Source organism: Suncus etruscus, chromosome 18 (genome assembly GCF_024139225.1).
Source record: "Suncus etruscus isolate mSunEtr1 chromosome 18, mSunEtr1.pri.cur, whole genome shotgun sequence".
Lineage (NCBI taxonomy): Eukaryota > Metazoa > Chordata > Mammalia > Eulipotyphla > Soricidae > Suncus > Suncus etruscus.
Window position 1 is genome coordinate 47976904 of NC_064865.1, and position 12287 is coordinate 47989190.

The 12287-nt window shown below is 46.6% G+C and overlaps 1 protein-coding gene across 2 annotated transcripts in view; it reads right to left on the reverse strand.

The window, feature by feature from the left end:
* The window catches only part of DEK (DEK proto-oncogene), a 28251-nt gene extending 21450 nt beyond the window's left edge, over window positions 1-6801 (reverse strand). For both annotated transcript variants that reach the window (XM_049765267.1, XM_049765266.1), the window contains exons 1-3: window positions 6509-6801; window positions 2899-3000; window positions 2192-2301 (exon numbers count right to left, since the gene is read on the reverse strand). In XM_049765267.1, the coding sequence (XP_049621224.1) occupies window positions 2192-2301; window positions 2899-3000; window positions 6509-6680 (384 nt within the window). In that variant the 5' untranslated portion in view covers window positions 6681-6801. The remainder of the gene's footprint in view (window positions 1-2191; window positions 2302-2898; window positions 3001-6508) is intronic.
* Between the last annotated feature and the right edge of the window lie 5486 nt (window positions 6802-12287).

The following is a 12287-nucleotide window of genomic DNA, read 5'->3' on the forward strand; positions in this document are numbered from 1 at the left end:
CCACTGGTGTCACCCCACCTTGGGGCTTGGTGGCTGCCTTTGATCACAGACATTATGCCAGTGGGCAATCTCAATTACAGTGGACAGCCACATAAGAGAAACCTCTGGCTAGCATGTGCGAATACCATAACCAGAACGACAGGTGCTACAATGAGCAGATTCAACCCCTGGTGAGCACGTGTACAAACACTGCATGTTTGATGTAGCCAAGTGCACTGCCCCAACGAGCACAACCAGACGTGAGATCCACTGAAGAAAAACACCACCAAGCAAGCAGGCACCAACCACTTGCAGGCCCTCTCACACAACTGCAGTGAGGGAAAAAAACAATGAATAAAAGACTTGGCTCAGTAGTTACTCCTGGCTCTGCACTCCAACATATGGGATGCTGGGGATCAAACCCGAGTTGGTTTCGTACCAGGCAAGTATCCCACTGGCTATACCATTGCTCCAGCCTCCTAAATAACATCTTCTACTGACATTTCTTTGCCAAATCAGTTAAGGATACTATACATTAAAAAGTAAAGGACGCGCTTGAAAATACAGTTGGCTGTACCTTGTGTCTCGGACACAGACAATCTGGAATGTTCCCTTACCCTGAATATGATTGCCCATGCTTTGCAGAACTGATTCCTAGGCAGAGCCTGGAGTAAATCCTGAACCCCATAGTGTCGTAGCCCCAAAAGAAAATAATCACCAGTTTCATTTGGTTTGCCTTAAGTACTTGACAGTTACTGCCCACCTATTCTGTGTGACTGCTACTGCATTCCAGTGGCGACTACACGGCAGTGATTAAGATAATCCCCAGCATGGGGCTGGAGTGATCACACAGCAGGTAAGGCCCTTGCACACAGATCTCGCATGATCCCGAAGCTTGCCAAGAGTGATCCCTAAGTGCAGAGCCAGGAAAAAGCCCTGAGTACTGCCAGGTGTGGTAGGGCTCTTATGCGTTTGACCTGGGTTTGATCCATAGTTTCTCACATGGTTTCCCTGAGCCCATTCAAGAGTGATACCTAAGTGCAGAGTCAAGAGTGACCTCTGAGCATTGCCGAATGTCACTCCAAAACAAAAGCTGCAAAATTTTTAAATAGGAAAAAAAAAAAAAAAGGCTAAGAATGTAGCTATAATATAGCACGTCGTACCTGTGAGTTCCTGAATCCATTCCCCAATATACACCCCCACAAGTGTGTCCCCCAAAGTTAATACCATAAGTGGCTGAAGGAATTAGTAGAGTATTCAGAAAGACTGAATGTTACACATAAGAATGAATTATATGCTTCATTCAACCCTACTTTCAAGCTTTACCCATGCGTAAAACTGCAATCTTTTCTGAATTACATAATTATAGCGGGGCCACTAAGATATCACCATACAGACAACTAACTAATCAGGATTTGCTATGTGGCACCCCATATAGTCCTCTGACCCTTGAGTGCAGAGCCAGGACTAATCCTAAGCACTACTAGGTGTGGTACAACCCCCTCCCTCAAATTATACTGAGTCCAGTATAATTCAGTATATCACTGAATTATTTTACTAGCAAAGAATTGCCACCTTTGGCATAAACATTTAAACTATACTGCATCATTTATCATGGATGGCTAGAACACACAAAAATACCTTTCTCGGAATAGAAAGATCACATAGGAAGAGATAAACACAGAAATTAAGGTGCCTGCCTTACATGCAACCACACCCACTTCATTTCCCAGCACCGTTTGATCCCCAAGCAGAGTTGGGAGCAGCTCCAAAGCACTGCTTGGTATGGTCCTCAAGACAATAAATATCCAAATCCTCACAATATGGGTCCCACACTTTGAAATCTGTCTGGCTTAAAGTCACAATAGGGGGCTCAGGATAGCACAACTGAAAACCCTCAAATAAAAGGAAACCACCACAGGGCCAAAAGATTCAAACAAAGCACGAGGGGCCCTGGGTTGATCCCTGGCACCTGATCTCGGCACTGAGCACCACATGGTGCTTCCCTCCCAACCCACAGTCGGAAAAAAAAAAGCAAGATTTTTCACAGTCCCAGTCGCAAATGCCTGGTTCCAGGTCCTGTGATAAGCCATTTAACTAGTTAGTATCTTATTCAACCCACTTGTTTGTAAGAACTTGGAACTAGAGGATCACTAGAGTCATCCTAGGACTAATGTCTACTTGTAGGTCACACACAGAGAAAAGGTCTTACAGTGCCTGGTCTGTTGTAAAGCAGTTTATGCAGGTTTCGGAGTTCATCGGTTTTCTTCTTGCTGAGGAAGAAATGTATCCTTTCAATTTCACAAAGTTTCTGTCCCTTTCCTAGGAGAAAAACAACATAATAGTCAGATATCCATTATGAGAGAGAAGCTATCTCAGTGGTAGAGCACGTGCCATAAATGAATTAACACTGGGCTCAAGCTGAGGTACTTCTCTCACTTTGCCAAAGATTAAGACCATTGTTAGCAAACACTCTACAATTAATCTAATGACACTTATTTGCCTTTATCATGGAAACTGCTCTTAAAGTACCATTTACAAAAACCTTATTTTAATGAGGCAAGGTAAATAAAATTATGCCAGTAACTTGTTACTACTTAGCAGTAAGCAAAGGAACTCAATACAATAAATATTGACAACTCAGTACTGCTCTAGTTTTGTTTGTTTGGTTTTTTTTTTTTTTTTTTTGGTTTTTGGGCCACACCCTGCAGTGCTCAGGGGTTCCTCCTGGCTGTCTGCTCAGAAATAGCTCCTGGCAGGCATGGGGGACCATATGGGACACCGGGATTCGAACCAACCACCTTTGGTCCTGGATCGGCTGCTTGCAAGGCAAACGCCGCTGTGCTATCTCTCCGGGCCCCAACTGTTCTAGTTTTGTATAGTGAGACATTTTCGGAAGATTAAAGTGATTTCACTTACCTTGTGCAATTGTAAACGGCTCTCTTTGCAAGGAAGACACTTGCATTGTCAATCTTTCCACCTTTTTCTTTTCCCTCTTGCCTTCCACAATGAGGCTTTTTTCTGGAAATTAATTTAATACTTCTTTTAAAAAAAAGGGCTTGAATGAACTATGAACTTTATTAGATTACAAATAGAAAATAAACTCAGACACTTAAAAATATCTTTTTTTTTTTTTTTTGGTTTTTGGGTCACACCCTGCAGTGCTCAGGGGTTACTCCTGGCTGTCTGCTCAGAAATAGCTCCTGGCAGGCACGGGGGACCATATGGGACACCAGGATTCGAACCAACCACCTTAGGTCCTGGATCAGCTGATTGCAAGGCAAACGCCGCTGTGCTATCTCTCTGGGCCCACTTAAAAATATCTTATTCTTCCAAGTATGATTTTTGAGGAACAAATGACATAATGGATGAAAATAGTTAATAACATCACCTTTTCTTTTAGAAGAACATCTTACTTACCTGGCAACTTCACAGTGAGTGAATCAAATTCATTTCAGAAAGCAACACAATTTTTGTCAATTACTGCTATTCAAGTCTACTCACTTGTAAAAAAAAAATGACCAAGGTATTCAGAAACCCTACCCTTGAACAGGGTAAAATTCTGTCAATCATGATAGTTGGCAGTACTTCAGAAAACCATCAATTTTGATTGAGATGATAAGAATATATAGGTATATACATAAACATACATTTAGGCCTTTTTAAAGAAATGTTTATATCTACTTGCAATGAACTTTCTAGTGTAAGAAATGGTGTTAATGGGATCAAAGAAATAATACTAAGGGCAAGGGGTAGGAAGAATACCTCACATATGGCTGACCACAGGGGTTAATCCCTGAGACCCCATATGACTTCTCTAGCAGAGATGCCAAGAGCAGAGGTTAAGCATTTAAACTACTAGGTGTATCCCCAAGACAAACCAAAAAAAGTTAGAAAGTGATCATAAAACAGTCTTGAAAAGTTAAGAATGAAGCCAAGAAAACAGCTCAATAGGCTGGAGCACGAGTGCATTCTTTGCATGCAGGAGGTCCTGCTTGGAATCGTGGTACCACCCCAGAAAAATAAAGAGCAGGGAATAGTCCTTGAGAACCCTGGGGCATGGCACCAAAAACGAATAAAGACGTGATTTAGTATTGTGTTTTAAAAAAAAAGCTTTGCGGTAAACACTTAAGAAATGCATAAATGTCAAGCTTGGCATACCTAAAACCATTCAACTACTGGCAGGTAAGTCAGAGAAATAAGGAAATATTCTGCATTTCTGGAGGTCTCCATCCTATCTAATTGCTCTGTGCAAAGCTTTACTAGATACCAAGTAGGGGAGATGAACTGATGATTATGACAATGAACACTCTTTGAGAGAAATTATCAAGAGTCATGCGACAAGCATACATCAAAATAGAAAAGCATATAAGCAACTTTAAGGACAGTTGAAGAAAGTATTTTGGGGTTAGGGGAAAAGGATCAATACATTAGATTCAGCTTTGAGGGGTAGAAGGTATGATCTGGAGATGAAAGGATTTGCACAGAAATAAAATGAAGAACGCAACTAGTACTGTTGTATAAAATAAGGAGAAGCACTAAATAAAGCAAAGAAGGAACTCTTAAAATCCCTATCACACTTTCTCTTCACTTGCTTTTCGAAGCTAATGACAGCTCTGGTCTATCCTTAGCCCAGAGTTTTCTCCTTCTTGTGCCTTCCATAAAGGAACCTGGCAGCCAGATGGACAGCTCCACTTAATGTCCACCCAAAGCAACACACAAAACAGCAACCTCCAAACTAGCTCATTGCTTCAGGTGTTCAGAAAATGGTAACATCCCCTCAGCCGCCCACGACAAATCAGCCTCTGCCAATGCTACCAAACCACTCAGGCGAATTCCATACTCACTGGGCACAGACTTCATTCACTATCTTGGTTCAGTGACTTGAAAGTAGATGATGAGTTACCTCTCACAGCTAACTAAGTAGAATGAAAACATTCCCATGGGGCCCGGAGAGATAGCACAGCAGTAAGGCATTTGCCTTGCATTTGCCAACCAGAGACATACCCAGTTAGATCCCCGGCACCCCATATGTGCCCCTGGAACTTGCCAAGAGTAACCCCTGTACATCTCCTGACGTGGCCCCCAAGCCAATAAATAAATAAACTGCTTTAAAAAAAAACAAAAACAAACATTCCCAGTTTTAGCGACTCAAAACATCTCAGAGACCCATTTGGGAACAAGCTTTTGAAAACTATGTTTAAAATATAAAAATTAAAAACAGGCATTTTGTGTCACACACACATTTAGAAATGGAACTCAGCAGCCCTGTGCTGGCTTTGCATGTCTGAGGTCCAGAGTACCATCCCCTAAACTGTAAAAAATAAACATTTTTTTTTAAACTACTACGGGGTTAGTCAGGTCAACTAAGCCCACAGCATAGAAAAAAAACACAGGGGCCCGGAGATATGTGTACGGTGCTGGCCCTTCCTGCTGTCAACCCTGGTCCCATCCTCCGCGTTCTGCCAGGGTAATTCTGAGCAGAGGCAGGAGGAGTTAAGTCCTGGGCACTGCCAGATGTGACCTGATGAAAGGCTGCCAACCAACTGCTCCCCCCACCGAAGAAAAGGGGAGGAGAGACTGCTAAAACTCCCAAGTTAAAAAAATAAAAAACAAAACACCACCTAGAACAGGGGAATAAGGTGGAAAAAAGCGGTATAGACAAGGGATGTGAAGAGTCTGGAAACATCTCCCAATGCTGGCATGCATCCATCCCTAAGGTGCAGAGTCTAACACGTTAGGGCTCCAGTCCAGGAAGGGTTAACGCGGCTCCCCAGGGTGCCCTGAAGTAAGAAAACCTGAGTTCATCTTGAACTTTCTTTTCTGCCCCGGTCCACCGCCACCAGGCTGAACCACTTTCACCAGTTTCTTTCCTCCAGCCAGAGGAACTTTCCCTCGTGGCCCCTTTGCAGAAAGGATTTTTTTTTTGCTTTTATGGCTGAACCCAGGCAAGTGATGACACATAAATAAACATATCTATTTTACGAAACAGCTTAAGAAACGGCTTTGCAAGGGTGATTTCATCCTGGACCTCCCAAAGAAAACTTCCAAAAGGAGCTAAGTTCCAATGCACTGAAGAGGCAGACAATAAATCCGAGACTTTTCAACGCGATCACGCCTGGCTTTAGGAAAAAAAAAAAGAGAATAAAAAAAGGGGGGAAGAAAAGGGAGGGAGGCGGGAAGTGGCAACTTGCAAACTTCCTGCCATTGTTATCGACTGTCAACAGGGTTGCATGACCCTCTCTGCATTAAAAAAAAATGCAACAACAATTGCTCATAAACTTATTGTTATTTTTTTAAACCCCAATGCTCCTAATTTAGGGTTTCACTTTTTTTTTTGGTAAAACCTTCTTGCAGGAGAAAATGCATTCATTTTGCTCCTAATTTAGGGCTTCACTTTTTTTTTTCTTGCAAAACCTTTTTGCAGGAGGAAATGCTTTTTTTGCCTGGGTGCACAAAGAAGAGAAAAAAATGAAAATTTTTTTTGGGGGGGAGGTCCTTCTAGGTGAAGACCCTCCCTGTCACCCACCTTTCTCTTCCTCATCGTCCTCCTCGTCGTCTTCCTCCTCCTCCTCCTCTTCTTCGTCCTCCTGGTCGTCCTCACTTTGCTCCCGGCGCTCGGGCAGGTCGGGCTCTTCGGGGTCGGCCGCGGGCTGGGCCGGGGCGCCGTCGCCGTCGGCGGCAGGGCCGGAGGAGGACATGCTGGTGCTGCTGCTGCTGCGGAGACCTGCAAAGCGAAGAGAAAGCGGCCGGGTGGGTCAGTGCGGGGAACCCACCGCTGTACACAGTGCAGCGACAGCCAAGCGGGCGCGGGAACCCAGGACCGACCTCCCGGGCCCGGCGGGAAAAGCGCGGGCGCCAAGACCACGCCCACCCGGCTAAGCCACGCCCGTCTACAACGTAACCACGCCCACTTCCGCCGCCGACGCCGCCGAGCCCGCCCCACCCCTCCCCCGCCGCAGGCCGTCGGGCCCATGGCCGCTCCGACCGCCCGGCCCCGCCCCGGCCCAGCTCGACCCCGGGGGGCCCCGACCCCGTCCTCACCGCCGGTGCTGGGCCGCCGCGCGCGCGAGGACTCGAGAGATGGAGGCGAAGGCGCGCGGCCCGCAGGGTCGTCTGAGGGAGACTCTCGCGTCTCGGCGGCGGCGCGCGCCGGCTGTGGGCTGCCCCGAGTCAACAAGCTTTTCAAAATGGCGGTTCGCGACGGAAGGCGGGAATGCGGCGGCCAATCAGAGCGCGGGATCGAGTTGGCGCGCGCCTCCGGGGGCGGGGCTTGCCAGGGAGGGCGGGGCATAAGGGGGTGGGGCTAGGTGGGAGATTGGAGCTGGGGGCGGGGCTAGGCGGGAGCAGCGAGCCAGGGAGATAGGAGCTGGCGATAGGGGCGGGCTTAGCGGGGGAGGGAGCGTGGGGCTTGACGAAAGGGGGCGGAGTTAAGCGGGAGTAGCTAGACTGGGAGATAGGGACTGGGCAGGAGGGGCGGGGCTGGTTGGGAGGTTAGGGGTGGGGCCAAAGGGGCGGGTTAGGCGGGACTGGAACGAAGGGGCGGGGCTATGCGGAAGAGGCGGGGCTTGAAGAAAGGGGGCGGGACTGGGCGGCTCCGCGGGAAGTCCCGGAGGGCGTGGAGGCTCTTTCTCTCCTCTCGGGGTGTAGGTGCTTAACCCTATCCGGCTCCATCCGTCCGCCGATTTGGGCGAGCGGAACTGAAGGGCCCGTTCCGGGAAGCGTGGAGGAGCCAACAAGGCCCTGGTAAGCCTTTGCTGAAGTTTGCATCCTGGGAAGTCACCCTCCACTCGAGTATTTTCAAGGTGCAAGGGAATCACTCTGCAAGCCAGTGCTCTTCAATCTGCCGGAGTAAGGGAATGTCTATAAACCCAGCTCACCCAGCAACTATGGATCCTGTTGGTGCAAATCAGCTCCCTTAGGAATCCCCTTCACATCCCTAGCTGGTGCCAGGGAATGACTCTAGTCCAGTTCACTTAGGAACCAAGGATCCTGCTGGTGCAAGAAAATGACTGTTCAATCAGTTCACTTAGGATCCCGGCAGGCATCCTGCTGGTGCAAGGGAATGACTATATAGCACAGCTCACTGAGGATCCAGAGATCCTGCAGATGATCATTCCCAAATCTTGTCTTGAAGAGGTCTCCATTGCTCTTAAATATATCAAGATTTGCACAATTCTGTGTGCTTAGATTAGTAGGGGTGTGTGTCTCCTATAATAGAGAATTTACGGTATCGTTTAATCCTAGATCCAAGGTCCAGGCCCGCCCCATGTCTATCATTGCAACTCAGCATTTCCAAAACTGAAAGCTTCTTTCTCCTGTCTGAGGTTTCCTCTATCCTGGCTGGAGCGATAATACTGTAGTTAGGGCGCTCCTGCACCCTTCAAACCCAGGTTCGAGCCTCAGCATCACATATGATTTCTGAACATCGCTGGTATGATTCCTCCCCCCCAAAAAAAACCAAAATGAAAAATAATATGTTTCCTACTGTCTAAAAGTGAATTTCTTCCTTTTCTCCTAGCCTCTTAAGCACCCAAGGAATGCTTTTGTCCAATGGGACTTAAATGGAAATAGGATCTGTAAAAATTGCTGGAATGGAACTCAAGTTTCAGGGCAAAATTAAACATTTTCTTTAAGTCTCCTTTTTTTTGTACCTTATCTAAATATAGGCTAACTTTTTTGTTTCTGGCCTCAACTATGACAAGCATTTTCCACTGTACTGATATCATTAAAATCCAGTTCCACCCTCATCTTTTATTAGAAGTTCAGCATAACTTCTCAGTGCCCAAGAAACTTTTCCAGTGGAACCCCACTAGTGAGGGTAATTTTGGGGCGGTGCACATCTGGAGGCTCTCAGGGGTTACTCCTGGCTCTGTGCTCATAAATCATTCTGGCAGCTCTGGGGACCATATGGGATGCTGGGAATCAAACTTGGATCTGCTGCATGCAAGGCAAATGCCCTACCTGTTGTGCTATTGCTCTAGCCCCCAATAATTTCTTAAAATTATTCATGATCATATTGGATCTTTTGCTTAAAGCTTTCCAATGGCTTCCAATCCTACTTGGAGTTAAAATTTGAAGGTTTATGTATATGAGCCCAAGGTGAGTTCTGAAGTTCTGAGGTGATTATTCTAGTCACTGACATCCCTGATCTCATTCCTCACACCCAACCTGTATTATAGCTATTCCAGCCTCACAAGCCTTCTTGAATATTCCATAAAGACAACCTCAATTCTGTTACCTGTGCCTTCTCTTCCCACTTCTTTCTTTCTTCAGAATGGTCCTAACAGTCCTAGCTCTGGGCTGGAGTGCTTCATTCTCAGAATTAATTATTGCTATTTCTTTTCACATGTGTTCATTCATTCCAATCTGGCTATTTACCACTCGCCTCTATTGGTCACTAGAAGCCAGGACCCCCTGTGATTTAAATCTGGAAACACTCACTGCATCCCACCCACCCTTCTAGTGCTGAAGATACTTTGTAGAGCCAAGGGTCATGTTCAGTGGACCAGTTGCAGGCAGGGGCTGAGTTTGGTCACTAGCACAACTGTCCCACAACTGTCAAATGTGATTCTGATGTCTAGTGCCACAAGTGTGTGTGAGCCTGCCAACCAACAATAGGAAGGAAGGGAGAAAAGCTGGAAAGTACCTGGGTAGATGCAACTGTGTTTTATATATTTAATGAGAAAGTATGGCCTTGTGAGATTATGTGGAAAAGAGTTTTGGGAAATGGTGAATAGGTAAAGAACTTGCCTGGCCAGTGTGAGGATAGGAATTAGGTCTCAAGTCACTGCCTGGCTGAGGAGACCCTACAGCTCTGCTGTCTATGGTCCCCAAGTGATTACAAGTCACCTATGGCCACACAGCAGCCAGTACAAGCATCAAGCTGAAAAAATGAATGAGCCTCCAGTGACTGGACAGTGATACTCCCCCCCCCCCCCAATCCCCAGTGCACACAAGGGATCTTAGTGATGCTCAGTGAGCACTGCAGCCCTAATATGTAGAGTGTAGCAACCAGGGTATGAGACCCCATGCAAGCACTACAACCACATGTCCTCTGTACTCACAGTCACTATGACAATATCAAGAGTGTGGGTTGGGGGAGAAATCTGAAGGAAAGAAGAGTGGTAGATGGAGATTGGTTATTTTCTAGAATTTTCTGGGAGCTCAGAGTTCCACAGCCCATACTTTGCAACAGGAGTCCTAGTTTTAATCTGGCACTGCCTGGTCTAGAACACCTGAGCAATAAATTGGGAGTAACACCAGGTAGTGCTGGATATGACCATCCCTCCCCCAAAAAAGCACAGAACAAAGAGAACAACAGAGAAGCCAAGAATGAGTTTGAATTGTTTTAGGTGGTGGTGGTGATAGTGGGAGTTTGGGCCACAACTAGCAATGCTCAGGACATACTCCTGATACTGTGGCCTGATGGGGCTTGGGGGGGGTCTATGTGGTGCATCAAATTGGCTATGTACAAAGCAAGTGCCTCATCCACTTCTGCCCTGAGAATAACTTGAAATTGTTTTGTTTTTGAGCCACACCTGGCTGTGCTCTGGGGTTTCTCCTGGCTCTGTGCTCAGAAATCGCTCCTGGTAGGCTTGGGGGACCATATGGGATACTGGGAATCAAACCATCTGGTCACACTCTTGCAAGGCAAACACCCTACTGCAGTGCTATTGCTCCGGCTCTATAACTTTGAATTTTTATAAATATGTATGTGTGTGTGTGTGTGTGCGTGCGTGTGCGTGTGTGTGTGTGTGTGGTGTTTCTGGGCCATACCCACTGGTACTTAGGGGTTATTCCTGGCTCTGTACTCAGGAGTAAATGCTTGGTGTTGAAAGACCCAGATTTGGACCAGGATCATGGCCACAACTGCATGCTAAGCCAGTGCTGCCTTCTTTGGGCTCTTTTCTCTGGGCTTGAATTTTCCCTTTAATTATGAGAACAGAATAACTATTTACTGACTGAGATGGGACATGTGTGTGTGTGTGTGTCTGTATGTGTGTGTATTTGTGTGTACAGCTGGCTGCTTTTTTTCCCCTTTGAGTGAAAGGGGAGAAGAGATCATAGAATTGGGGGTTGGCTTGTTTGCTTTTAGACCTGTTCATTTTGAGAGTCCCATGAGCATCTAACTGGCCCTCCCGAATAGAATAGGCAGTTGGATCTGAGCGTCTGGCGTTCTGAGGAAGGAGCTCAAGCTCGAGGTATAAATTTAGCAGTTGTCAACATGTAGATGGTATTTAAAGCCCGAGACTGGATGAGATCATTAACAGAACGCATATAAGTAGAGATGAGGAGAGGGTCAGGATCCGTCCGTCCGTGGAGCTGGTCGACGTTTAGAGGTTCAATCCAAGAAGAGGACCCACAGAGTAGCTGGGGAAACGCAGCTCTAGTCCACGAAGCAGGAGGCGCATCCAGCAGTTGTCTTGGGCCAGACAATGATCCAGAAGTGATCACTGGATTTTGAATCAGTGAGGAGTCTGGAGAGGTGAGAACTGGGAATCAACTTGAATAGAAGCAGCATCTTCTTGACTCGGAGACCCTGTTTCTGTGGGTGGGAGTATGAATGGGACCGGGATGCGGGACTCCAGAGGAACCCGCAAGCCTAGGAGAGACTGAGAGACTTCCAGGAATGGAGCCAGAGCTTTTATTTTGATTTTTTAACTTTTTGGTTCTGGGGCCACACACCTGGCGCTGATCAGGATTTACTCTTGGGGGGAACCATAGCGATGTCAGCGGTTGAACCCAGGTAGGCTGCATGCCAGGCAAACTCCCTACCTGCTGTACCCAAGTTCTGTTTTTTTCTGTATTTTTGTTTGTTTGTTTATTCATTTGGAGAGTCACACGCAGCAGGGCTCAGAAGTTATACCTGGCTCTGCATTTAGAAATCACTCCTGGGGGGGGGGTGGGGCTTAGGGAATCATACAGGATGCTGGGAATTAAACCCAGACTGGCCTAATGCATTTTACCCACTGCACTTTCTCTGGCTCCAGAGAGAGAATTTAAGTTGTCAGGAGAAGTGCAAGGACTGAGTGTGACAGTAGATGGAGCAATAAGTAAGATTTTTGCTTGCCTTTTTCTTTCCCTGAAAACCATCTCCCTTGTCTTTTTTCCCAATAAAATTGCTACTCCTGGTAGCTTCTGAGTTTCTTTGAGTCAGAAATAGCCCCTGAGTACTGCCCCAAAATTCCCCCCATCCTCCCTTAAAAGTTTCAGAATAGGACCAGAGAGGTAGCACAGCACTGGGCATTTGCCTTGCACACAGCCAATCCAAGCAAGGGACAGTAGTTCAATTCCCAGCATCTCAT